At 43.7% G+C, this 27285-nt stretch overlaps 1 protein-coding gene and 1 long non-coding RNA gene across 2 annotated transcripts in view; one reads left to right on the forward strand and one right to left on the reverse strand.

Moving 5' to 3' along the window:
• Positions 1-5200: 5200 nt before the first annotated feature.
• On the reverse strand, positions 5201-26960 carry LOC127043214 (uncharacterized). Its single transcript, XR_007772179.1, has 3 exons — positions 26855-26960; positions 8526-8762; positions 5201-6873 (listed from the first exon to the last, which is right to left on the reverse strand). It is a non-coding gene; the product is annotated as an uncharacterized LOC127043214 (long non-coding RNA).
• The window catches only part of HGF (hepatocyte growth factor), a 70071-nt gene continuing 69731 nt past the window's right edge, over positions 26946-27285 (forward strand). Inside the window, exon 1 of the mRNA XM_050936879.1 lies at positions 26946-27109. Within this exon, the coding sequence (XP_050792836.1) occupies positions 27034-27109 (76 nt within the window). The 5' untranslated portion in view covers positions 26946-27033. The remainder of the gene's footprint in view (positions 27110-27285) is intronic.

A 27285-nucleotide genomic window follows, 5' to 3' on the forward strand; every position in this document is an offset into this window, starting at 1 on the left:
AAACTCTCTCTGAGGTTGATGTTCATTAAGTCCTACCAGACCTGTCCCTTTTTTGCTCTCTCAGATTTTGTGAACCCTTGGGCATTTCAGATTAATTACATAAAAGAAATCCTTCCACTGTCTCTTAATCCAGACCTCTTCTTCCCCAGAGAGAAGAAAGGAATCCTTTTCATTGTTGTTCATTAGTTGGATTCCTTATATAAAAAGCCCTCTGCACTTAGGTAAAGTATTCCAAAGTGAACAGTGGATGTTTTAGAAGGAGGAGAGAGAGGTAACCTCCCGACTGCCTCCCCCAACCCTAGAAGTGCCTATTGAAAGGTAATTTAACATTTCAGCACCATAAATTCTAGGAAAAGACAATTTCATGGTTCTATTAATCTGTGTTCCATGTTAACATGACGCATTACTGGAAATTGAATAATAGGGCATTCAGTCTGGGCACTTTCCGTAGCTGAAGAACATTGACAAGATGAAGGAATTCAGAGATGATAAAAAAAAATATTAAATACCTAAAGGGGCTGAATGATTAGGAAAGAAAAATAACTAAATATCGGCAAGTTGGCTAAGCAATGAGTGAAGCAGGGACAAAAGTATATGCAAGTATCTGAAGGGTGTAAAAAGCCTATAAAGGAAGACAATTATTTAAAGTGGCATGAAGGTCTACCACATGAAATTAATGTTATCTCAGGGCTGGACAGTGGCTTTCCCCCACAGGCTCCTTGTTTGGGTCAGTGTGTAGCTGCGCTACCTGATGAGCAGATTGGGAACCAAACTGTATCTCAGAGACTCACAATCCATTTCCAGGTCTCCTCCTGGTCTGGAGAAGTATCCTGCACCAACCCAATAGCTGTCACAGAATACAGCCCATGACACAGTGGCACAGCTGTGCAGTCTGGCATATTGAAAGGCAGGGACATAGACACTGCTTATTTGGTGTCTCTTTCTACTGACGAGTTTTGGAGAGAGGGACTGTAGTGGCACCACAGAAAATGCTCTTCTCCATGCTACTACTCACAATATAGGAAGTTGGCATGGAGGAGCAAGGCAAGGGTAAATGCAGATGACATGGGAGGTGGAGGGGTACAGACAGAACGCCCCTCCCCACCCCCAGTGAACAGGTAAATACTGTTCTAATTTTTTAATGTTTTATTTAAACACTGGCATTTTCACGATGATGCTTTGCACACTCCCCACTGCTGCTCCTCTTCCCACCACTCTGCTAAAGTGTTCTATGGTTATGGCTACTGCTAAATCCCAGAAGATTCTTTCCAACATAGTACTGACATTGCACTTGAAACAGGCCTTTTTACTCTACAGAAAGCACCTGGTTTCAATTTTGGTACTAAATACAGAATCATAGAAATGTAGGGTTGGCTCGAGAGGTCAGCTAGGCCCTTGTTGAGGCAGGAGTCTCTTAACATGCTATCATTAAGGGGTATGCTGAGCACACTGAAAAAGATGGGAGTGGAGATGCACTGCCTCAGGGAACTCCCTGGTTGCACTTGAGTTGGGGAGGAGCAATTTGTGTACCCTTGCAACATGCCATCCCATATGCTTGCCTTTTGTCCCATTGCACAACTGAACCATACTAATTTTGTAGTCAGAAATCCTCAGACTGCAGAGGAGTAGGCAGTATTTGTACCTAAAAGAATGACTATGGATGCAAACACTTTCTTTTTCCAGAATAAATGTTTGGAATACTGACATACTTTACAGAAAGCAGAATTCATAATATATTGATCATGCCAACTCTCAGAGGGAGAGTGACATGCATATAAATAATAGAATTACAGGCCAACACTTCTTCTTGTGTAAACTGATACAGTTCCATTGAAGCTAATGAAGATGCATTGATTTATTGCGGCAGAAATTTGGCCTTTTCCTTATATTTTGTAAGTGTAATTTTACTTTGATCCTTAAAGCAGTTCACCATTTCTACAAGGATAAATTCATAACAAGCTCGAGGTAAGTATACTAAAAAAAATTCCCAAATGTACCTAATTAGAAATAAATAATTATGATAAATGCTAAACCAGAGAGAATGGATGATAAAAATTTTGTTCTGGAAGCAGGTGCTCATGACAAGCATGTTAGGAGCCATTGATGTATAAGCACCTGCAGAACAAGTTAAAAGATCCCTTTCAGTAAATACCCCTGAGGTGTTATCGGCGTATTGTGTGGGTTAAACAACTCTTCTTCATTTGGGCCATTATATCTATGCTTCCTTTGTGTTGCAGAACAGCTGCAGAATAGGAGGGTTAATGGCCAGATCACTTTTCTAGGCCACATGATCAGAGGAGAGCCTTGGACTAGGGTTTCCCAGGTTTAAATGGCAGGAGCTGAGGGAGGTGAAAGAACAGAGATTGTGTGTAAGTGGCTGGATGTATGTGAAACAGAGGCCCTAGACAACCGCTTCTTGGGACAGAGCAATGGTTCCTTATCTGAGGTTTCTGCAATCAGGTTGGGCTGACATCATTTTCACAAGCAGGAAGTGGGAAAGAAAGGCAGCAGAATTGGGTCTGAGCAGCTGGGTTCTATCTGTGGTGACCATATATCCCTTTTTGGCCAAGATGGTCCTTTTTAAAACCCTGTTCCGGCCATCCTGACTTTTCCTTTTTTTTGCAAAGTGGGCATTTGTCCCGTTTGCTCTTGCCGGCTCAAATGCCCACTTTTGTCCAAAAAGTGAGATGCAGACGAATGCGCAGGTGGGATGCAGGGCTGGGGAGGGGGTGGCAGTGTTCCAGCATCTGGGGGGATGTCAGGGTTCCAGCGACTGGGCAACAGCCTCGCATGGGAAGGCCAGCAGGGACTGAGCAAGCCGGAGCTTCCCCATCCTCCTCATATTTCTGGCTTATGTGGCCTCTGTCCCTGGCAGTTGGGCCAGAGCAGGGAATGGAGGCAGTGGGGCTGTTGCTGCCTTCCTAGCCAGGATCTCTCTTAGGCAGCCACCGTGATGCACAGAAGAATGGCCACCCTCAGGTGGTTTGAGAATTGGCTCCATTCCATCACCTCTGCTCCCTGCCCAGGCCCAGATGCCAGGCAGTGCAGCTGACGGAGCTGGAAATGTGCCAGGGGGAGACACAGAAGGAGGACAGAGCCACTCTCAAGTAACTTTGTGGTGGCCTGGGCCAGGCGAAGGGTTTGGGGGGCACTGGGGAAGGTGCTGGGAACAGAGTCCCTCTGCTCAGCTGCAGGTAGGGGCATTACCCTCAACCCCTTCCCCTCTGAGGTGTCCATGAGGGTGCCAGAGTTCCGGGGAGAGAGACACTCATGCTGTGAGTCTCCCTGGGCTGGGGCCGGAGCCAGCTGGCCCAGAGGCACATACTCCCCACTCCTGTGCCACCCCACTCCCCAGGAGCCAGCAGGATTGGCTGCCCTGGCCCAGGGAGGTGGGGCTGGAAAGTTCCTCCAATATGAAACACATGGGGTGGTCACATGGTCCCCCTTTACATTGTGCCCCCCTCCAGTATCAGCAGGCATCTCTGATCCAAACACTACCTTTGCAGCTCCTGAGTCTTCATTCACAAGCCTTGAACCACGGAGAGGAAGGGCTCAGAACTGCCAGAAGGAAAGGGGCAGGTGTGGGACTTCTGGGGCCAGGCAGACATACAGCAGAGTCTGCAAGTAGGGACGGCCTGTACTAATTATACTAGGGGGATAGAGGGAGTGTTGCATGAATTGGGGGAAGGGTGCCTTCTGCTAATATTGGAGGACCATTTTGGATTGCATTGTTTGAACTGGGATCAACTTGGAGTCAACCATTCCTCCCAAGCCCCTCCTCTCCAAGAAGCTAGTACAGAGATACTGTCCACCCCACAACCTCTCCCCAGTCCTCCAGGCGCCTGGGTAGTGACCCTTTCCCATCTTCAAACGATTACGAAACTGATTTAATTGATCAACAATGTAGGAGAACTTCTCTGAGAACTTTATATTAAAAAATACTATAATCTCTTGTTTATGGAACGTCATGCAACAAAACCCAACTGTTCCACATTGTGGTAAATTTTTGATAGCTTGTTCACACAGTGGCAGAGTTCAAGGTTGAGAGAAATGTGATTAATCTCCCAGAAGACTGACCTGGATTCTGTTCCCATTGCTGTAACAAATGAATTGTGTGATTTTAGCCAAATCTCCTGGGCCACATCCTCATGAGAGGAGTCCTTACAAGTATGAGTAATTCCACTGAAGTCAGTTGGACTAACTCATGGTACTGAAGTATTGTGAGGTGCTCAGATGAATGCCCTCAGCTCTTAGTCTCTTAAGCCATCTGTGCTCAGTTTCTTCATCTATAAAATGGGGGCCAAAATACGTAACTCACAAGGAGTTTTAAGCTAAACTAATGTTTGTAAAGCAGATTGAGATCTTATATAAGTATAAAATATCATCACAATATAGGCAACATCACAATATAGCCAAAGTACTCAAGACTTGTGGGTTTAACATTTTATTTGCTCAGTAATTACTATTAACAGCTCCTATTGTCCCTTGCACTCTTCTACAATCTTATGGTCATAGGTCTAACAAGAAATTCACAATATACATGCTGCTTAATTCTACATTTTCCTTTAGGGCACTAAATTATAGTTTTAAAAACACATGACGCTTTTATAATATGCATTGACTAGGCTATAACTGAACCAAATTACATAAACCATCATGGAGGCACATCTCCCACCCAATTGTTTTCAGTAAACTATGCTACAACAGACAAATCTTTATATAACAATAATTGGTGCTATTTCCTTTTACGTTTTGAAACAGAACAGCAATTGAAATGAAGTTATTTCTTGGAAACAGAAATTAGAGCTGAAAGAATCCTGTAGTTCCAAGTTAGGTATTCTGGATTTCTTCAAGTACTACAACTCCAGCTTTTACAGCCAAGCTTCAGAACCTTGATGCAGCAGGTAAAGGATATTGTTCCATAGGATAATTGACCTCAAGGGAAAGGTATATCAGTGGCTTTCATGCTATAAAGCAGCACATGCCATCAAATCATTAATCATTTATGAATGTCACTGAGCAGTTATAATGCAAAGGAAAGGGACTGAGAATGTAAAATATAAGTATAAAATATACTTAAAAAAATATAATTAAGAAAACAGAAGCGGAAAAGAGGAAGAAAACCCTTTCATGATGGACAAAATTTACATGCATTAATATAATGTCAGAAAACATTCTGAATTTAAGACTCTAAAAAATTGCTGTTTGAAGTAAGGTTTGAAATTAATCTCCCAGCATCTTTCATCAAGAGCTGAAAAGGGATTGAAAAATGAAAACAGAGAAAGATATTTAAGTACCTAATTCATTCATCGATTTAGATTTGTACAAAATATTAAAAAGGTGCCTATCCTGAGCCCTACGTGCCCTTGGCAAACATGTACACTAAAATAAGTAATAAATCAATAAATCTAGCACCTTGGCCTTCATAGCAAAAATACACCAGCTAAGGAAATAAACTTAAAAACATGCTCACTAGTGATAGCTGAACTGGTTTGGAAAAGAGTAGGACCTCTGCCATTTCCTCAAACCTTTATCAAGCCCACACTAGGATAGAAAAGCAACCCCTTCCATGGCCTTGCAGCAATCCTCTTGCCTCACTCTTCATCTTTTTCCCTCTTGCCTCCTCATAGATTTGGTGGTCTGATTGTGGAGGCTAGCAGATTATTGGTTTTCCTAGTGAGGTTGGTTTGTTCCTTTTTCACACAGTCTGGGCCTTTCCTATTACAGCTGTTCCAAGAGTGCATTATACACCTCTGACATGAAAGCCCCATGTCAACTCAGTATCCTGATGGAGCTGAAGGCAGAAACTGCTCTTGGGTTCTGGAGAGAGACTGGACCACACACTAATATCATCAAAGGCAGAGAGAAAGAATGCGGAATAAGATTAAGAAGGAGTCAAATCCTCAACTGATGTAAATCAGCATTGCTCTGTAGACTTCAATGGAGTGATACCAATCTATACCAGCCTGAGGACCTGGCCCACGGGGGCTCCAATTCATATGTTTAAGTGCTTTACTGAATTGTACTCAAAAGTAATTTTGGGATTGGACAGATAGAAACAAACTATGGACAGAGTCACTTAAACAGTAATATTCCAATCTCATACTTGTATAGTAAATTATTAAGGCTGGGATTTTCAAAAGCACTCAGCAATCACCTAACATTGCTTAAGTCAATGAGAGTTTATAACCAGAAACTGCAATGGAAGCAGAATTAGGCCAATGCTGGGTGCTCTTGAAAATATCAACCTAAAACAAGAAGGAACTCCTCTAAAACAGTCTCGTCCATATATTAGGAATTAGCACCCATCTCTTAGGCATTCTGTGCTAGTTTTCTGTGGTTGTTAGTCGTTACATTCCCATTTGCTGCACTGTTCAGCAAAGGCAATTCTCCAAAACATGTTGCATATTACCACTTCTCTGAGCTTTCCAATACCATCTTAAAAGAGACAAACCAATATCTTATGTCATGAAATGCTATACATTATCAATGGTAACGGGCAAATAAAAACTGCTAAAGCACTGTGATATATTTTCCATAGCTTTCAAGAAACATACTTTGCTTCCAGCAAATTAGCTTCTCAAGAATTTGTTCATGTAAAGAACAGCTGTGTACCACATGGATCAAACTTACAATTGGCAAAATTGGATCATTTTCCCCATGTCCATCTGATTTTCATGTACAATCCGTGGAGACCCGTACTCCAGTCATATACCTGACTGTTTAAGAAAGGAGTTTGCTGGTTTACTGAAGACTACTCCCCTGGGAAATATCTATTTTCATATCCAGTATTCTTTTGAATTTTCTTCAAGAAGTGTCTACTTCATCTGTAGAAGACTCAAGAAAGAATCTTGTAAAATACCTGGAAGAAAACTACAGACCACAAAAAAGTGAAGAAATTGTTCAACCAGCACAGAATATGTCAAAGATTACAATAGAACCAGGATTTCACACACTGTATTTGCCATGCATTTTAGTGGATCTCTTGCTTTAATTGACATGCCATGTGTTGGATGCCATGTCAATTAAAGCAAGAGATCCACTTCTAATTATTATTAAACATTGGTATTATGGTCGTGCCCGAAGGTCCCACTTAAGAGTGGAGACCCCATTGTGTTCCACACTGCACAAACATAAAGAGACAATTCCCTCCCCTGTAGGATTTCTAATTTAAAATATATGTAATTAATAATTATACACCTCCACCAGCCTTCATCAAAGATCTCAAAACAGTCTTCAAACATTTAATGTATGAATGAAGCCTCATAACACCATATACATGATGTGGGTAATAATAATAACTATTTTGCAAACATTAAGAGAAAGACACAGTGAGATGAAATAACTTGGTCGTGGCTGTTTTAAGAATAAAATCAGAATGTCTGCATTCGCAGGGCCCTACCCCAGCCATGCATTAGACCCATGCATACATGCTCACATGTGCAAACACATGTATGTGTAATGCAAGCTACTCTACATCAGTAAGATTTTAAATACATAAAAGTTAGGGAAGGATTAATTACGGTTTCCTCTGCAACTGTAATACAGCTCCCTTAGGTAGATGTATTATCTTCTTGCATAGGGAACTGTTCTTAGTGAACTCCTAAGAATCGGGATTGTTTGTAATCATAATTAGAGCTGGGTGGGAAATGATTTTCCCATCCCAAATTGGGGTGAAAAGTCACGATCTTGAATATGTTTGTGATCCGATAAACTGAAAAAAAAATCAGATTGGTTCAATCAAAACATTTTGCTAATTTCTATTTCATTTAATGTTTTTAATATTTTAAACTTCTTTTTAACTATACATGAACTTCAGTTTTGAAACAGAAAACACAACTTTTTGTTTTGAAAACATCAAAACAGGATGTTTTGAACAATTTCAAAACTTTTTTTTTTTTCAAAAATGTTTTGAATCGGGAGAGATGTCAGTACTTTCCCACAAATCATTTCAGTTTTGACATTTTTCCAGTGAAAAAAACATTTTTTTACCAAGTTCCTGATCAGTTCTGATATGAACTTGTGGAATTCAATGGGAACTCATTATAAAAATGTGATATTTATCAATATCATTTTCATTTTTACTATTTTAGAGTCATAGACTTTAAGGTCAGAAGGGACCATTATGATCGTCTAGTCTGACCTCTTGCACAATGCAGACTGCAGAATCTCACCCACCTTCTCCTACAGCAAGCCCGTAACCTATGTCTGAGCCACTGAAGTCCTCAAATCATGGTTTAAAGACTTCAAGGTGCAGAGAATCCTTACTTTAGTAAGGGTAGCCATACTGGCTCTGATTTTCAGAAGTGTTGAGCACACACATTTCTAGTTAAAATCAATACAAGATGCAGTTACTCAGCTTCTCAGAAAATCAGGCCTAATGTCTCTTCAGCTCCCAGCACCCTCTGCAGGCTGCCAGACCACCTCTGTGGGTCTTCTATGACTCAGTCCTCCAGCCAGGTCACACAGTGCAACCCTTTCCTGGTGCACAACAAACTCAAATAGAAATAATTCCTTGTTCTTACCCTTCTGGGACTTAATTTCCTGTCCAGATTTATATCAGCAAGGTTCCTCCTGAATACCTGTCATCAACTGTGGTCTTGATTGGCTGTTGTTGATCCCTAGCTCTTCTAGTTGTTGGATCTCAATGGTTCCCCAAAACAACTGTTTCCAGTATACTTCTCTACTTGCTGCTCTTTTCCTCTCAGAAAACTGTTTCCTGAGCTGCGGTGTAGCAGAGCAGTGGGGCCTCCAGCAGGGGGCTGCAAAGGTTAGGAACATCCTGTCACAATTCTAAATAGGGATCCTACATTGGCAGACTTGACATCACATGGTGAATTCTAAGTGGTGCTAAAGATTATTTAAGTTCACTTTACAAAACACCTGAACCAGTTTCTTTGTGTATCTTGTCTCTCTCATTTACGTATTGGTGGACATTTAAGACATCAAACACAATGGGCAGCATCTCCTTCTCAGTCTAAGATCAAAAATCTTTCTCCCTTGTTTAGAGATCTCAGTTCAAATACCTCTGACTGCCTTTCTGCTTAAGGCTTGTGTTAAGTCCTTTGGAAGATGCATTTATTAATGCAATTGGCATAATTAAATCACCAGATTTTAAAACTGTCAGACTGGTGACCAGTGTTTTTAATTGCCCAGATGCCTATTTATGCCTATTTTTCCAATTTCTGCAGTTCTCCAAATGGTTTATTGACCATAGATCAGAATGGATTCTATCAAAGAGTTTATCATCTCCATAAATATCGGTTGATCTGCTTTCATTGTGGAGTGTATATTCAATCATTGCCTGTATTTTATGTGAATCAGCAATTACGTCATCTTTGCTCAACTTATGTCCAATATAGAGACCTTTCTCTAGGGCCCCCCACTTTTAACTTTTGCGAGTTCATTGTTAAATGTCTTTCTCTTGCTCTCTGTAAAACTTGTCTAAATCTTGCATTGTGTTTTTAAGGTCCCAAGTCCAAATTTAAACATCATTTGTTATAACTTCAACACCTTGTGATCGATCAAAGTTCTGTGCAATTACTGTGAGATGCCTTGGGAACAGAACTAATACCAAATGTTATTTGCTTAAAGTTACAGGGGCAGCTCCTCAGATGGTGTAAATTATCATCACTCCATTGGCTTCAACAGAACCACGAAAGTTCACACCAACTGAGGATCCCATCCATAATGTCTATATGGGAAGTCACTAGCTTAGAGCTGGACTGATCTAACTTTACTTCCCAGAATATTTGTCTTGGATCTAGAACTAAGACTATTTTTACTTCTGGGAATTTTTCTGCCACTTCTTGTCATCAGACAATGTTCACATTTCATTACTTTGTTTTTAATTGTGTGAACTGATGCATACCCTTTTTATTAGGTTTTCCAATAATTCACAGATTTTCTACATTATAGAGTTCAAGTTTTCTCATACATCTATTAGGGCAAGTGGAATTTTTCTGGGTGATTGGATCACTGTAGTTAGTGATTTGTATTTCTTATTGTAGTATTAATCCAGACATCGTGGAAGACATCTAAGAATTCTCCTGTGTTCCCTGTTTGTATTTGTGATTTTGTGGCATTTACAGCAAATGCACTTTTAACTAACTTCAGGACTATACAGGTTTCCATTTCTAAGGGTACGTCCAGACTACCCGCCGTATCGGTGGGTAGCAATCAATATCTCGGGGATCGATATATCGCGTCTCATCTAGATGCGATATATCGATCCCTGAACTCGCTCCCGTCGATTCCGGAACTCCACCAGCGTGAACGGCAGTAGCGGAGTCGACAGGGGGAGCCATGGACGTCAATCCCGCGCTGTGAGGACGAGAGGTAAGTTGATCTAAGATACTTCGACTTCAGCTATGCTATTCACGTAGCTGAAATTGCGTATCTTAGTTCGATCCTCCCCCCCAGCGTAGACCAACCTAACACAGAAGATACATCTGCTCTTACCCTTGCCACGTTAAGTGATATTGGTTTTGACAACAAGTTCTAACTCTTACTAATTCTTTCACACTTTTAAATCCAGAATATGGCTTTAGATTATAGTACCATTTCCTTAGCTACAGTATTATGTATTTTCCTTAGAATAACAATTCATTTGTGCTCTAGTATTCAGTTTAAGAACATACAGCACTGCTATTAACACTTAGCTGCATTTGCCATTCTCAGACAGTTTGCTCTGTGGCGACTTTACCTACTACGAAAGCTGTGTCATTGCTTTGTTGTTCTTTAAACATGTGGCCACTCTTGGCTTTAACTGTATGACACACTCTTTGAATAGTGTTTTTTCTTCGCTTCTGCATTTATGGCATATTTGACCAAATGTTGGGCAGTTTCTTGGTGTATGTTTTCAGCCACATCCAGTGCACAGGAATTTTTGCCTGCCAGATGACCTTTCATTCCCATTTGGAATGTTATTTTTTTGTGCCCGGCCTTCACTTTTTAAAATAATGTCACAAAGACTAGCTGGTCATTATAGACTGGTTTGTCCAGAATCCAGATTTGCAATTAACTAATTTAGTTGGTTCTACAAATGTCTATTTCCACAGTAGTCTGTACCTCACTTGGTCATTTTGTAAATTATTCTGGAGTGACATAGTTCTTTGAATTTACTAGCTTACACGGGATATGCTCACAGGGTTAATGCAGGCTTTGGCATAGCAACATCCCTCTTTCTAACCTGATAAAACTCCTTACTCAATTAAAATGCCTGTTAGTTTTGCTTGTACAGACTAAGGTTTGCTCCTAATGTCACAACGTTTCATTAACTAACTTTTGCAAATATTTTTGTTGTTATTGGTCATATTTAATTAAAACTTTTTTGTCTCTATTATGATCCAAAAGAAGGGTTTTTTTCAAAAAATCACTAAAAGACTGGAAGACATTACTGTTATGTAGTAATGATTTTTCCTATATAATTCATTTAAAAAAATTCAACGTAAATCCCATATAGCTCATAGAAGCCCTGCATAGAAGTGGTTTACCTATGTAATCAGTGCTTAGAATTTTTTTAAATTGTGACATACAACATTCATTGTATCAGTTAGTTGCATGTTTCTGTTAATCATTGTAATTTATTTCCAGATTTAGAGTCAGCTTTCCATACCAATTTTTCCAATGGGACCACATATGAGACATCCCTGGGACATGGATCACCTTAAATGCAGGTTGCCTACCAGCTATTTCAGTCCTGGAGAATAAATACCAGATGCAGATAAATACCAAATGGCACTATTTAAAAAAAAAAAAGGTCAAGATGTAGTTTTTCACAAGTGGGGGACCCAGCTTATTTGTCTTCCAATGCTAACAGGGGTTTAATTCACATTTATCACTGGGTTATTTGTAATGGTTCCATAACTGAAAGCTCTGTGCATAAAATAATCTTATACGACCATGAGAAGACTTTATTGATCCTTAACACTGAAGAAGTACATTGGAATGTTATTTTAAGATGTAGCTAATCACACCAGTGCGTGGAAATCCAAGTGTTTGCAGGAAGGAGATTATTTTATTCAAAACTGGAGTTATATAACCTGATTGGTAAGAATCAACTAAAGAACAAGGTTTTTTATTGTTTTCTTTAGTAATGAAACGTAATTAAATTGAACCACTGCACATTTGCTGCCTCAAAACAGGTGAAAACCGATAGTTTGTCAGTTCACTGTACCCAGAATATATTTTGCACAGTTGAAATGTACAGCCCTCCAAAACAAACCACAGAAGCCTTGCAGTATTTGGAATTGGACAGCCCACTTCTATTTTAAATATTTAGCCCATTATTCATTTTGTTAAATTGTGTTTAGAGCTGAAATCACTTTAGATGGCAAAAGAGAGACTTGAAGCGATGAACAATCTTGTGGACATCAAAAGAGATTAATCTGAGCCAGTAGAAACTGTACAAAAATTGCCATTCTCCTGTGTAACAGAATTTATAGTTTATCCTGGGAAGATAAATATAGGATGTATATTGGTTCAGAAGATGCTATTTCCAAGAAAGTCTTCTAAGTAACTTTGAATACTAAACAAAAATACCAGATAATCAGCCCCACCTCAGTGGAAAATCTGAAAAGACAATGGCAAATCCAGTCACTAGGACATTGACACCTAGTAACCAATGGCATGGAGGTAGATGGATTTTCCCATCTCTCAGCAGGGAAGCTGAGCAGCATCCCCCAGCTCAAGAACAAAGGGCTGGGAAGGTGTGCGATGGGGGGATAAGAGTTGGCTACTGGAAGGAGTCAAGCCTGTCCAGGCATCTGATGAAGCAGGTCAGTCAGAGAAAGACACAGAGCCTGAATAATTAGGTTCACTACAGCTTGGCTGGGGCTCTGGCTAACCAGAATGGGCTTGGAATATGCTTTAACCTTCCTTTCTCTGTCTTAACCTAAAGACTTCCTGATTCTGTGTGCCAGGTGACTAATAAATGGTTTTCCTGTTTTGAAAAGGCTTCCTGTGTCCCTGTAAATACTCACCGAGAACATTGTGCCCTGAAAGGCTACAGTACAAGCCTCCTACAAGAGTCTGGGTTGGCTAGCTTTGCTGCAGGAAGCCATGGAGAGAGACAGGGGATACTGCTCCTGTGAGCTGAGTGGATGGGCACTGTGTCAGTAGGCACTTGGATACCCTGGCGATGGGTGCAGTATAAGAAACTGAATGGAACTGAAAAGCAACAGACCTTGCAATAGTTGCAAAGCAATAGTTGCATAACAAGTATACCCAAGGTTACACCATGTTCAGTGTTGTTCAGTAATTGTGGTTAAGCATTTTAACAGATAAACAATGTATGGAAATATAGAGAGCACAAATAGCTAGGAAATTCAAGTTTTCTTTAGTCTTCTTCTGAGAGTTCCTGTCCTGATTCCTCAGCCAAATGTCTCCTTTTCCTCCCTGGTTAATTTCCAGTAGCTGCACTGCAAAGATCACATGGCAAACCAGGAGTCTTTGATTCAATTGAAGTACAGGATGACCTGTTCTTGAAAAGAATTCAGTCTGAGATTCCTTCACTGATAACATCCTTTTCTGATGTCTTTGTGAGCTTATAACCCTTGGATTGCCAGGCTTAAATCAGGAAATATCAGCACTTTATGGTCCTCATTTGTGAGTTCCTCTTTTTTTTGTTGTTTTTTTCAGTGCTGCTATTAATATTTCTTCAAGTCTGAGGGATTGCATGACAACTACTACACCCCCATCTTGTCTTTTGTTGAATAGTGTAACAGCAGTCTAGGTACAAAGGATCTTCTTTGATATCAAAGCTTAGATATTTTACTCTTGACAAGCTGACCCTGGAAGTCTTCATCCTCTGGAATTTCCAGGTCTAATGTTTTTATGTGTCTCTGGATTTTCAAGTAAATCCACTCATCCCATAATCCATCAACTTTTAAACCTCACTCTCCTCTGTGTATTTCATTCATTCTCTTATCAAAAAGTGGGCACACTTCAAAACTTTCTATCTGAGGGATATCAACAGTAAAGTCAGAATTTTGCATCTTGAGCCTGATCCAAAGCCCAATGAAGTCAATGAAAAATTATATGGGATTTTTAATCCTGGTCTTTATGTACAGGAAGTCTGTCTCAGACTGGCAGAAGCTTTGTAAAAGGAAGGAGACATTCTCTGAGCACAGCCAATGTATCCTCTAGTTTAGTATCCATTGCATTAACCTTCGTTATTAATGTCTCTGTGATGTAACATCTGCAACTTTTCTTCCAGCATCATTTTTTTTTTTTGGTGAGGTTTTCTCGTTATTTCTCAGACTGATGTTTCTGTTAAGAAGGAGTCAGATGGGAAGAAGAGGTTCATTGGCTTTCTGACAGCTGCTGGGCCAAGTCTGTGTCTTATTTTTAAATATATTTCTCTGGTTTTTAAAGCTTTTTTTCTTCATGTCAATGACAATACTATTAGCACCACATGTAGCCTCAGAGTAAGGTTAGCAATATTGTCAAACTCAGGAGATCAAAAATCTTGAGTCAGGCCTCCATTTTAGATTCTTTTTATTTGACTATTGTGTTGAAGCATTTAAGGTTCACATTTCCAAGCTTTTCTCCACAACTATAGAGGCTATTTTTTTTAAATTTAAAATGGAAGATGGGATTCTCTGGTAATAAATAATCTTCAAAATACATGCATAAATATTACTACATTTGAATATTTTAACTAAAAAAATTAAATCACTCTGGAAAAGATAGGTTTCCAGAGGCAGTGGGTAATAAACACAGAGAGAAGAGGCCAGGTAGCCTATTGCTTTTAGATTACATTTCAAAGAAAAAGAATACACATTCAGTAAGTGTGACAACACTCTGGGTTTGTGCTAGAACCCATGTATTAAAGGAGGCGCAATAGTGACAGGTATATTATTGTTGACTATGTTATGGTTCATTTATTGATAAGTCATCAGATAACTTTGCTTAATCAAACATATAACAATATATACAGACAGGCAAAGATTAAACTGACCTAATCAGAGGTCGCAGTGACAGTATAATCTGCCCCCAAAAATATTAACTCACTATTAACCATATGTTTACATAGTCTGTTACCATAGATAGGAAACTCCCCAAATTTATGACATGATGTACCCTAATTTTCCTTTTCTGTGCATTTTAAACCTACCAAGGCTTTTGGATACCTGTACCATGTTAGTTTTAACAAGCTTGCAACAATTATAAGAGTTTGCAAAGCTCTGCAAAACACTCTCTTGTCCTTGATGATCTCTTCATATGCCAAGAATAAAAGGTTACACAGAGTTTTTAACATATTTTCAGCATAAAGGATGTTGGACGTGTGACTCACGCAGCATATGCGTATAGCCCTTAATAATGCATTGATTTTGGTTAAATAATTTTTGCTAACACCTAACCATACACACATACATAAGAGTAAATGAAGGTTAACTGACAAATGGCTGAATATATGAATGTTAAAAAGGTACAATGCGACTATCCTCTAGAAAGTAACTTAGGCTTGGTCTACACTACAGACTTATGTTGGTGTAACTCCGTCACTTAGCAGTGCAGGTATACTGACTGAACTCCTGGTGTAGACAATGCTGTGTTGATGGCAGGGCTTCGTCTATTGACATAGCTACCGCCTCTCAGGAAGTGGAGTACCTATGCCGATGGGAGAAGCTCTCCCATCGGTGTGGGTAGCCTCTTCACTACGTGGTACAGTGGCGCAGCTGCATTGGTGCAGCTGTACTTCTGGAACACTATAATTATGTAGTAACTATGGTGTTATGGGGTTCCATGTTTATTCCCTCATTTCAGATTAATCAATATCAAAGGTACTCACTTTGCAAGTAAAATTATGTTTGTTTTTCTAACTGCCAGCCTCACAAATTGATCCTTGGATCTAAGAGTCAAGCAGGGATTTTTCATGCTTACACATCAGAATCAGTAGAAAAGGTTCTGTAGATCAAGTTAGACATGAGTAACACAGATGTAATTGATTGGAATTTAGTTCACAATTCAGCTGATGGTGTTTACCCTCTCTTGGCTGTGTTGGCACTGCAGGGCTAAAAGAAGTGAATGAAACAGAAAAGAAGTACTATTTTTAACTCCTAAGTCAATAGATATATATTCTGAATATGCACAAGGAGTAGATCTGCTGCAATTTTTACATAACCATTTTTTCAGAACAGGCCTGAACTTTAAGGGCTCGATCCTGTAAACACTTATACCTGCAAATATACTACTCCTGCATGGAGCCCCATTGACTTTAATGGAACTCCTCTATGGAACTAACTATATTTGCCTCATGCCTTAATAATAATTAATAATAATAATTATAAATAATTAATACAACTACTAATGAAAAGAACAATTAATGATCACAAGAAAATACATTTTCTCTTTACAAGATGTGGTGTGGAAGTGGGTCAATCAGATGGAGAATCAATGATATGATTGGAGGGTGTTGCAATTAAATGGGAAAAGGGGTAGTTTTTTTATTTTGTTAACACAATGACAAGACAAACGTCATTGACTGTTTTAAGTTTTTTTTTATTAAGTTGTTGCAAAATACTCAGAATATAGGACAGATGCTTAAATAATCTAAATAAATGCATACATAAATACATACATATGTATGCATACATAGCCCACTTAGCCCCCCACACCTTACGATTGAGTTCAGTGAGAACAGTATCCAGTCCCATATCTACCAGAGTTGAGCCTATGCTCCAGTGTCTTCTTGAAAAAGAATATATGGAATTTAATGCAAAAACATACGGATGAAGAAGTAAGAATGTTTGTAAATTAGAGTTGTCTTTGATCTTGGTGGACTCTAGTTTAATATCTAAATAAGATTCTGTGGCATGTAGTTATCCCAATCTATGCACTGGACTTTTCTTTTCCCTGTCTTATGTTGTCCTGTTTTTAAAGACAGTAAAAATAGACTCATAGATTTTAAGGTGAGAAGGACCATCATAATCATCTAATCTGACCTCCTGTACATTGTAGACCACAGAACCTCACCCACCTACTCCTGTAATAGACCCATAACATCTGGCTGAGTTACTGAAGTCCTCAAACCATGATTTAAAGACTTCAAGTTACAGAGAATACACCATTTACTCTAGTTTAAACCTGAAAGTGACCAGTGTCCCATGCTGCAGATGAAGATGAAAACCCTCCAGGGTCTCTGTCAATCTGATCTGGGGGAAAATTCCTTCCCAACCACAAATATGGTGATCAGAAAGACCAGGGTTCGGCAACCTTTCAGAAGTGGTGTTCCGAGTCTTCATTTATTCACTCTAATTTCAGGTTTTGTGTGCCAGTAATACATTTTAACGTTTTTAGGAGGTCTCTTTCTATAACTCTATAATATATAACTAAACTGTTGTATGTCAAGTAAATAAAGATTTTAAAATGTTTAAGATGTTTCATTTAAAATTAAATTAAAATGCAGAGCCCCCCAGACCAGTGGCCAGGACCTGGGCAGTGCGAGTGCCACTGAAAATCAGCTCGTGTGCCGCAGGTTGCCTACCCCTGAGATAGACTCTGGGCATTTTGGCAAAACCCAACAGCCAGATACCTGGGAAAGAATTCTTTTTAGTAACTCACAGTCCTCCCCATTTAGTGTCCTATCACCAGCCATTGGGGATATTTGATACTAGCAGTTGCAGATTTGCTACATGCCATTATAGGCAGTCTCATCCCCTACATAAACTTACCAAGCTCAGTTTTGAAGCTAGTTAGTTTTTTTGTCCCCACTACTCCCCTTGGAAGGCTGTTCCAGAAACCTTCACCTAATTTCAAGTCTAAACTTAGAACAGAAGAATGTCCACACTGTGTCAGATCAATGGTCCATCTAGCTTAGTACCCTGTCTTCTGATGGTGGCCAATGCCAGGTGCCCCAGAGGGAATGAACTGAACAGGTAATCATTGAATGGTCCATCTGCTGTTACCTACTCCCTGCTTCTGTCAATCAATTTGCTGATGGCCAGTTTATATCCATTTGTTCTTGTGTCATCATTGACACTTAACTGAAATAACTCCTCTTCCTCTCTGCTATTTATCACTCTGATGTAAATATAGGCAGCAGTCATATTTCTCCTCAGCCTTCTTTTGATTAGGCTAAGCAAGCCAAGCTCTATGAGTCTGCTCTCATACAGTAGGTTCTCCATTCCTCTGATCATCCTAAAAACCCTTCTCTGCACCTGTTCTAGTTTGAATTCAACTTTCTTAAACATGGGATACCAGAATTGCACACAGTATTCCAGATGAGGTTGCACTAGTGCCTTGTATAATGGTACTAATGATTTCCTTTTTCTACTAGAAATACCTTGCCTGATGCATCCTAGGATTGCATTAGCTTTTTTCAGAATCTCATCACATTGATGGCTCATAGTCATCCTGTGATCAACCAATATATATCTAGGGGTATGTCTACATCTACAATTTTGCAGCACTGGTTGTTACAGCTGTATTAGTACAGCTGTATAGGGCCAGCGCTGCAGAGTGGCCACACTTACAGCAACCAGCGCTGCAAGTGGTGTTAGATGTGGCCACACTGCAGCGCTGTTGGGCGGCTTCAGGGGGGGTTCGGGGAACGCGAGAGCAAACCGGAGAAGGAGACCAGCTTCGCCGTGGTTTGCTCTCGCGTCCCCGAACCACCCTGCAAACCGCAGGGAAGGAGACCTGCTTGCTCGGGGGTTCGGGGAACGCGAGAGCAAACCGGGAAAGGAGACCAGCTTCGCCGCGGTTTGCTCTCGCGTTCCACGAACCACCCTGCAAACCGCAGGGAAGGAGACCTGCTTGTTCGGGGAACGCGAGAGCAAACCGCGGCGAAGCTGGTCTCCTTTCCCGGTTTGCTCTCGCGTTCCCCGAACCACCCAGCAAACCGCAGGGAAGGAGACCTGCTTGCTTGGGGGTTCGGGGAACGAGAGAGCAAACCGGGAAAGGAGACCAGCTTCGCCGCGGTTTGCTCTCGCGTTCCCCGAACCACCCTGCAAACCGTAGGGAAGGAGACCTGCTTGTTCGGGGAACGCGAGAGCAAACCGGGGAAGGAGACCAGCTTCGCCGCGGTTTGCTCTCGCGTTCCCGGAACCACCCAGCAAACCTCAGGGAAGGAGACCTGCTTGCTCGGGGGTTCGGGGAACGCGAGAGCAAGCCAGGGAAGGAGACCAGCTTGATTACCAGAGGCTTCCTCAGGTATGCTGGGATACCTGCTTATTCCACGGAGGTCAAGAAAAGCGCTGTTAAGTGTCTATACTTGATTACCAGCGCTGGATCACCAGCGCTGGATCCTCTACACCCGAGACAAAACGGGAGTACGGCCAGCGCTGCAAACAGGGAGTTGCAGCGCTGGTGGTGCCCTGCAGATGTGTACACCTCCTAAGTTGCAGCGCTGTAACCCCCTCACCAGCGCTGCAACTTTGTGATGTAGACAAGCCCTTTGTCTTTCTCCTCTTCCATTCCAACCAATAAGACCCCAGTTTATAGCAAAAATTCTTGTTGTTAATCCATAAGTGCATGACCTTGCACTTTGCACTATTAAATTCCATCCCATTTCTATTATTCCAGTTTTCAAGGTCATCTAGATCTTCTTGTATGATATTCTGGTCCTCCTCTCTATTGGCAATACCTCACAACTTTGTGTCATCTGCAAATTTTATTTTATTTGCTTTTTGCGCCAAGGTCATTAATAAAAAATGTTGAATAAGTTTGGTTCCAAGACAGATCCCTAAGGAATTTCACTAGTAACCTTGATCCAGTCTGACAGTTCACTTTTCAGTATGACCTGTTGTAGTCTCCCCTTTAACCAATTCCTTATCTGTTTTCCAATTCGCATATTAATCCCCATCTTCTCCAATTTATCATTTTGAGCCATAATATGTGAGCCTCCCTAGGAGGTGATACTTCTCTAGAAGTGTTATAACCTGAGTGATTTGCCTTAGTCATCTCCTACTATTTTCACTTCCTGGAGGAGCTGTTGCAACCTTTTCCCCATGGAGTGCATACAATACATGGCCCACAGTGATACACTAACCATTCATACACTTAATTAAATATGTAAGCCAAGAATTTTTTTTTAAAGATTTACTTTGAACACATTAGGTGGTTCGTGTGACTAAATATGCTTCCCTTTAAACTTAATTTGGACTCAGTATCTTTTGTCAAGGCTAATTTTGTTAAGGCCAAAATTGTGAATATTTGAGATTTCTGCACTGGATGCTATATCTGAAAAACAGATTGAAGTGTGGTTATGGTCAGATAAAGGATTGTGTAAAAATAGCAACTTCTATGCATTTGCTCAGCTAGATCTTTGCTCATGTCTGCTTACTTTACCAAGCAAAATAAACTTTTCCAACTATTTACTCCTATTAGCAGCTCAGAGTCAATACATATAGGGTAAAATGAGGAAGATTCTTTTCTTCTTGGACATCCTGTACAAGATTGTTATTCTAATTTCCAAATACATCATCTTTAACCCTGGCAATATCATGGGAACAGTGTTATCAGGGTGAATTTGAAAGACTGGCAATTGTGGGGTGGTGTGTGGGGGGATGGGAGACAGAGAGAGAGAGACTCGAAGGCCAAAACTGAGCATTATGGTCATCTAGTCTAATCTCTTGCATAGCAGAGTCCATAGATTTTCACCTAGCTATTCCTGCATCAAACCCATAACTTCTAGTTAAGCTACAGCATATTTAAATCTTTATTCCTCTTTCTACCTGTAAGAACAAATTTGATCTGGAAATCACTGAGACGACATAAGCATGAAACTCAGTTCTTCAGACTCCCTTTCAGAGAATATCTGCACTTTAAGATGAAATGTAATTAATTTGAAGGAAAATATGCTTAAACTGTAAGCCTCCTTGGGGCAAGGACCCAGGGCCAGCTCCAGCTTTTTTGCCGCCCCAGGCGGCGAAGGAAAAAACAAACAAAAAACCCCTGATTGAGCTGCTGCCAAAGTGCCGCTGAAGAGGAAGCGAGGGACTGAAGGACCCATTGCCGAATTGCTGCCGAAGACCCGAACGTCCCGCCCCAATACCAGATGGACTGCCATCCTGGCACCTGCTTCCTTCGCCGGTGCCTGGACCAGCCCTGCAAAGACCATCTTTTGTTCTAGGTTTGTATAGCACCTATCACAATGGGGTCCTAGTCCATGACTTGGGCTCATAGGAACTACTACAATACAAATAATTAATAATAATACACCCCTCCAGTTATTAGTGACTTTCCTCTGGCTCACCTACTGTGGGTCTGATAGGTATCAGGTCTTGTGTGTATTCAAAGCATGCCCACAAGACTGGGCCATGTATTTCCCCACCTAGTTTAAGAATCCTGGTCTGGGGCCTCTGGGACTTCAGTTTAAACCAGGGATCTTAGCTGCTCATTAGCTGTGGGATGATGTCAGGCCTTAGGTGGCTTTGAAAATGAAAATGTGGACTGCAGGAGATGTAGACACCTATGAGATTTAATCACCTCCATGATGGTTAGGTGGCACCTGAGTCAAAATGTTGATTTGAAATTGTCAGTGGCGCCTAAATGGTGGACCTTTCCTTCCATCCTTCCTTCCTTCCCCAAAGCAGTAAAGTACTCAAAGGTCAGATAGGCACCTAAATATATTTGAGAATTTTAGTTTTAGAGCCTAAGTCTCACTGAAAGTCAGTGGCAATTAGGCTCCTAGGCACAGATCCCCAATGGTACTTAGGTGTCTAAGTCAGTTTTGAAAATGGGACTTCAGTTCCTACGTCACTTGAGCACTTTTCAAAATGTTATCCAAGTTAAATAAATATCTGGTCTTGCTTCTTGATTTTTTTTCTTTAAACAATATTTGAAAACAATTTAGCAAAACCAAGACTTTTGTTGTAGACTAAAAAAATACTGAAGACAGGAATTTTCAAAAGATAATAAGGGAGTTTAGGTGTCCAAATCCCATAGAAATTCAAGGTGAGTTTGGTGGCTAGCTCCCTTATGGACTTAGGAAAATCGCAGTCTGAATAAACAAAACAATGGAATTTAAAGAAGAGTGAGTAAATTCTCAGTCAAGGTTCCAACACCATCCTCAACTCTGTCCCGCACCTCTGCCTGCTCACCACATTATCTTAACCATCCATCAGGATTATATTAATGTTTTCATCAGTTTGCAGGAGGAAAAAATACATTAATAATTGTTTATATAGCATCAGCAGTATGCCAAGGTCTTTACAAATGAGTATTAAAACAAGATTCATGCCCTAAGAATCTTGCAGAATTGGTTAATCCAGTAAATGTATGTTTACATGTCACGATCTGCATCTGCAAGGCACAAAACAGAGGAAGTGGGTATTAAAAATCAGGCCCTAAATGGACAATCAAGGATGGGGAACAGAATACAATAAAATGGTGAGTCTTAGACGATGAGTAGTTTGAGGTTTTGTTTTTCCACTGCCATCTATTTTGTTACCATTTATTGAGAGAGGGACCAGAAATCAATTATTACTTATTACAGTATAGCCGTTTCAAGACAACATGCATTATGCATTAGAGTGTTTTTTTGTTACATGCTAATATGACCTTAACTCACCCTCCCTGCCTGCATTTGGTAGTTGGGACAAAGGTAGGGGTTTGTAGCTCTTACTGAGATGGTACATATGGGTAAGGTGGAGGTCTAGCTCATGTTGAGGGTTGATGAGATTGCAGAGGCTTTAACCAAAACAGAGATATGGCAGAGGAGGTTTGGTGGTGGTTAAGAAGGGTGTCAGGCCAGTGGGTGGAGAATGGGCGGTGGTAGTTCCTGATACTTCCAGGCTTGAGTAGGGATTAAACCTTGTTGAAAAACTGTCATTTTTTGTGAAAAATTTAGATATAACTTTCATTTTGCAAGTTTTGAAAAGGAACATTTTTTTAATTTGAACTTGTTTGCAAAAATATTCCTTTTAAAATTTTTTTAGCTGCACAGCCTCCTTTGCCCATTTTCTTCTTTCACTTCACTTATCTCCTCTTTGTTGACTCCTTTTTCCATTGTACCACTGTGAAAAATAAAATGGAAGGAGGAAGAAAAAACTGAATGTTTGGGGAATTCAAAAATGGAAATTCATTTTTCTCCAAAAATATTCTGTTTTAGAAAAAAGGCCATTTTTTTTGACAGAGTCATATGGTTTAAGGCCAGAAGACAAATCAGTTCTGACCTCCTATATATCAAAGGCCACCAACACCATCCAGCACCTGCACACTAAACCCCCAAAATATGCACTAGACTTTTTTTGTTGTTGTTACATGCTAATATGACCTTAGCTCACCCTTTTTGCTTGCATTTGGTAAGTGGGGCAAAGATAGGGGTAAAAATGATGAGCAGTATTAATGCAGATAATAGGAGCTGGTAAAGGGGGGGGAGAGGGTGTCTTTGAATAATACGAGGAGACTGAATATGGATGCCGTTAAGGTTGGCATGGCAACATGTGGAGGTCTCTGGATGGTTTGTGGAAAATGAAGGGAATTATGGTTTCCTGCCTGCTTGTGTTGTCTGTGCCCCACAAATATTAGCCAAAGAGGGCCCTGTGAGACAGAGAGGGTACGTTCCTGGGATAAGAGGGCAGAGTTAAGGTCAGCGCAGGAACCAGAACAGATAATTCCCTTTACTCTGAACTCTAGATTTTTATTTCCTAAATTGATCTACAACCTAAATTGAGCATTAATGACATTGCTTCAGTGTAAATAACACTAAAGTTTGACAGAAAAAACATTGTTGACATTTGCCTATGAAAGATGCGAAGATAAACGCGCCTTTGGATTCTGCTGTCTGTTTCTTCTAATTGCACCAGACCAGCTTGTGTTTGACTTTTTTGATTTTCCCTTTTGAGTTCCTACAATTTTAGGGAACTGGAACTTGGCTGGTGGTGATGATGAGTTCAGGCTGCAGGGCATGGGAAGAGTGGGGGTGGGGTGTGGAAGAAGAAATTGGGGTAATTGTTGGGGGGGAATTGAGGAAGGGTTTCTATCTGCCTTGCTGCTGTCACGGGTGTTGAGGACAGTGGGAGAATTTGATTGAAATAAGCGATAAGACTGCTTGTCAGGGAGGAGGACTGGGGGTCTAGCTGAAGGTGAGGGAAAGAGAATGAAGGAGGAGTGATCTGGCTGCAGGTGAGGGAAGGTGAGGCTGCAGCCTGGAGGGGGGAAGATCTATCTGCAGGTGAAGGAGCAGAGTTTGGGTAAGGGGTCTGGCTGAAGATTAAGGAAAGAGCAGGGGTGATCTGGCTGCAGAATGAGGGAAGGGGTTGGCTGTAGGAGATGGAGGGGTGAGTCAGAGGCCTGGCAGCAGGTGAGACAGGAGGGTCTAGAAACAGGTGAGGGGGTCTGGCGGTAGGTGAGGCAGGAGGTGGATGAGGCAGGGGACTAGGGGGAGGGGTCTGGCTGCAGGTAGGGCAGGAAATGGAGGAGAGGTCTGGCTGTAGGTGAGGGAGGGGACTGGGTGGGTCTGCCTGCAGGTGAGGCAGGAAATGGGGTGTCTGGCTGCAGGTGGGTCAGGGGACAGATGGAAGGGGGGTTAGAGGGTCTGGCTGCAGGTGAGGCAGGGGACTGGGTGGATCTGGTTGCAGGTGAGGCAGGAAATGGGGGGGGTCTGGCTGCAGGTGAGGCAGGAAATGGGGGAGGGGAGTCTGGTTGCAGGTGAGGCAGGGGACAGATGGGGGGGTGAAGAGGGTCTGGCTGCAGGTGAGTAAGGGGACAGATGGGGGGTAGAGGATCTGGGTGCAGGTGAGGCAGGATATAGGGGAGTCCGGCTGCAGCTGGGGCAGGGGAAAGATGGAGGGGGTTTAGAGGGTCCGGCTGCAGCTGGGGCAGGGGAAAGATGGAGGGGTTTAGAGGGTCCGGCTGCAGCTGAGTCAGGGGAAAGATAGAGGGGGTTTAGAGGGTCCGGCTGCAGCTGGGGCAGTGGAAAGATGGAGGGGGTTTAGAGGATCTGGCTGCAGCTGGGGCAGGGGAAAGATGGAGGGGGTTTAGAGGGTCCGGCTGCAGCTGGGGCAGGGGAAAGATGGAGGGGGTTTAGAGGGTCCGGCTGCAGCTGGGGCAGGGGAAAGATGGAGGGGGTTTAGAGGGTCCGGCTGCAGGTGGGGCAGGGGAAAGATGGAGGGGGTTTAGAGGGTCCGGCTGCCGGTGGGGCAGGGGACTGGGTGGGTCTGGCTGCAGGTGAGGCAGGAAATGGGGGGGGAGTCTGGCTGCTGGCGAGGTAGGGGAGAGACGGGGGGTTAGGCGGTCTGGCTGCCGGCGAGGCAGGGGAGAGACGGGGGGTTAGGCGGTCTGGCTGCCGGCGAGGCAGGGGACAGACGGGGGGTTAGCCGGTCTGGCTGCCGGCGAGGCAGGGGACAGACGGGGGGTTAGCCGGTCTGGCTGCCGGCGAGGCAGGGGACAGACGGGGGGTTAGCCGGTCTGGCTGCCGGCGAGGCAGGGGACAGACGGGGGGTTAGCCGGTCTGGCTGCCGGCGAGGCAGGGGACAGACGGGGGGTTAGGCGGTCTGGCTGCCGGCGAGGCAGGGGACAGACGGGGGGTTAGCCGGTCTGGCTGCCGGCGAGGCAGGGGACAGACGGGGGGTTAGGGGGTCTGGCTGCCGGCGAGGCAGGGGACAGACGGGGGTTTAGAGGGTCTGGCTGCCGGCGAGGCAGGGGACAGACGGGGGGTTTAGGGGGTCTGGCTGCCGGCGAGGCAGGGGACAGACGGGGGGTTGGGGGGTCTGGCTGCCGGCGAGGCAGGGGACAGACGGGGGTTGGGGGGTCTGGCTGCCGGCGAGGCAGGGGACAGACGGGGGGTTGGGGGGTCTGGCTGCCGGCGAGGCAGGGGACAGACGGGGGGTTGGGGGGTCTGGCTGCCGGCGAGGCAGGGGACAGACGGGGGGTTAGGGGGTCTGGCTGCCGGCGAGGCAGGGGACAGACGGGGGGTTGGGGGGTCTGGCTGCCGGCGAGGCAGGGGACAGACGGGGGGTTGGGGGGTCTGGCTGCCGGCGAGGCAGGGGACAGACGGGGGGTTGGGGGGTCTGGCTGCCGGCGAGGCAGGGGACAGACGGGGGGTTGGGGGGTCTGGCTGCCGGCGAGGCAGGGGACAGACGGGGGGTTAGGGGGTCTGGCTGCTGGCGAGGCAGGGGACAGACGGGGGGGTTGGGGGGTCTGGCTGCCGGCGAGGCAGGGGACAGACGGGGGGTTAGGGGGTCTGGCTGCTTGCGAGGCAGGGGACAGACGGGGGGTTGGGGGGTCTGGCTGCCGGCGAGGCAGGGGACAGACGGGGGGTTGGGGGGTCTGGCTGCCGGCGAGGCAGGGGACAGACGGGGGGTTAGGGGGTCTGGCTGCCGGCGAGGCAGGGGACAGACGGGGGGTTGGGGGGTCTGGCTGCCGGCGAGGCAGGGGACAGACGGGGGGTTAGGCGGTCTGGCTGCTGGCGAGGCAGGGGACAGACGGGGGGTTGGGGGGTCTGGCTGCTGGCGAGGCAGGCAGGGGACGGGGTCTGGCCGCAGGTGAGGGGTGAGGCAGGAGGGGTCGGGGTCTGGGTCCAGCTGTCGGTGGGACAGGGGAGGGGTCTGGCCGCAGGTGAGACAGGGGCTGTGGGGGGAAGGGTCCAGCTGCCCACACCCCTTGGGGGCAAACGTAGGTTCCGTGGAACACCCCGCGGCCCCAGTCCGGCCTTTGCCCCGCGCTCCGGGCCGCTGAAGACAAGGCAAAGCTCCGAGTGAGCTGAGCAGGGTCAGGCCCCTGGAGCGCGGAGCTGCCCCCGGCCTAAGCGAGCGCCCTGCCAGCCCGCCTGGGCGCCCTGCACCCCTCTGCCGCGGGAGCTGCCTGCCGGGCGGCTGGCTGGCGGGAGGGGAGGAGGCAGCTCCGGCTGGGTGCAGGGGAGGGGGAGAGGCGGCAGAGGGGATGTTGTTAAACAACCTCTTACCGTAAGAGGGAGTTGGGACTGAGATCTTTCCAGTTAGTCACACAACAAACTTAGATCATCGCAATAAAAAGGAGCGCGGCTCACTCAGCCTCCTCTAGTGACCGAGTGTGCACAGGGGGCTTTCCACGAGCCATCTCCTCTCCTCCTCCCTGCGAGTTGCTGGGCAGCCCAGCGGCAGCATGTGGGCCAACAAACTCCTGCCGGTCCTGCTGCTCCATCTGCTGCTGCTGCTTCCCATCACCATCCCTTTGGCAGGTTAGTTTTTTCTCTCACTTTGCCAGCGACCTCTCTTTTCTGCATCCTTTTCTTTCCTTTTCTTTCCTTTTCCCATTTATTATGGTGGGTGGAAATGTGCACTACTTACAAACCTTTGGGAAATGATACAGAGAAAGTCGAAAAATCTCCACCCACGCCATCCCTGCCTCAGTAAT

The sequence above is a fragment of the Gopherus flavomarginatus genome, chromosome 1 (assembly GCF_025201925.1).
Source record: "Gopherus flavomarginatus isolate rGopFla2 chromosome 1, rGopFla2.mat.asm, whole genome shotgun sequence".
In the NCBI taxonomy this organism is placed as follows: Eukaryota; Metazoa; Chordata; order Testudines; family Testudinidae; genus Gopherus; species Gopherus flavomarginatus.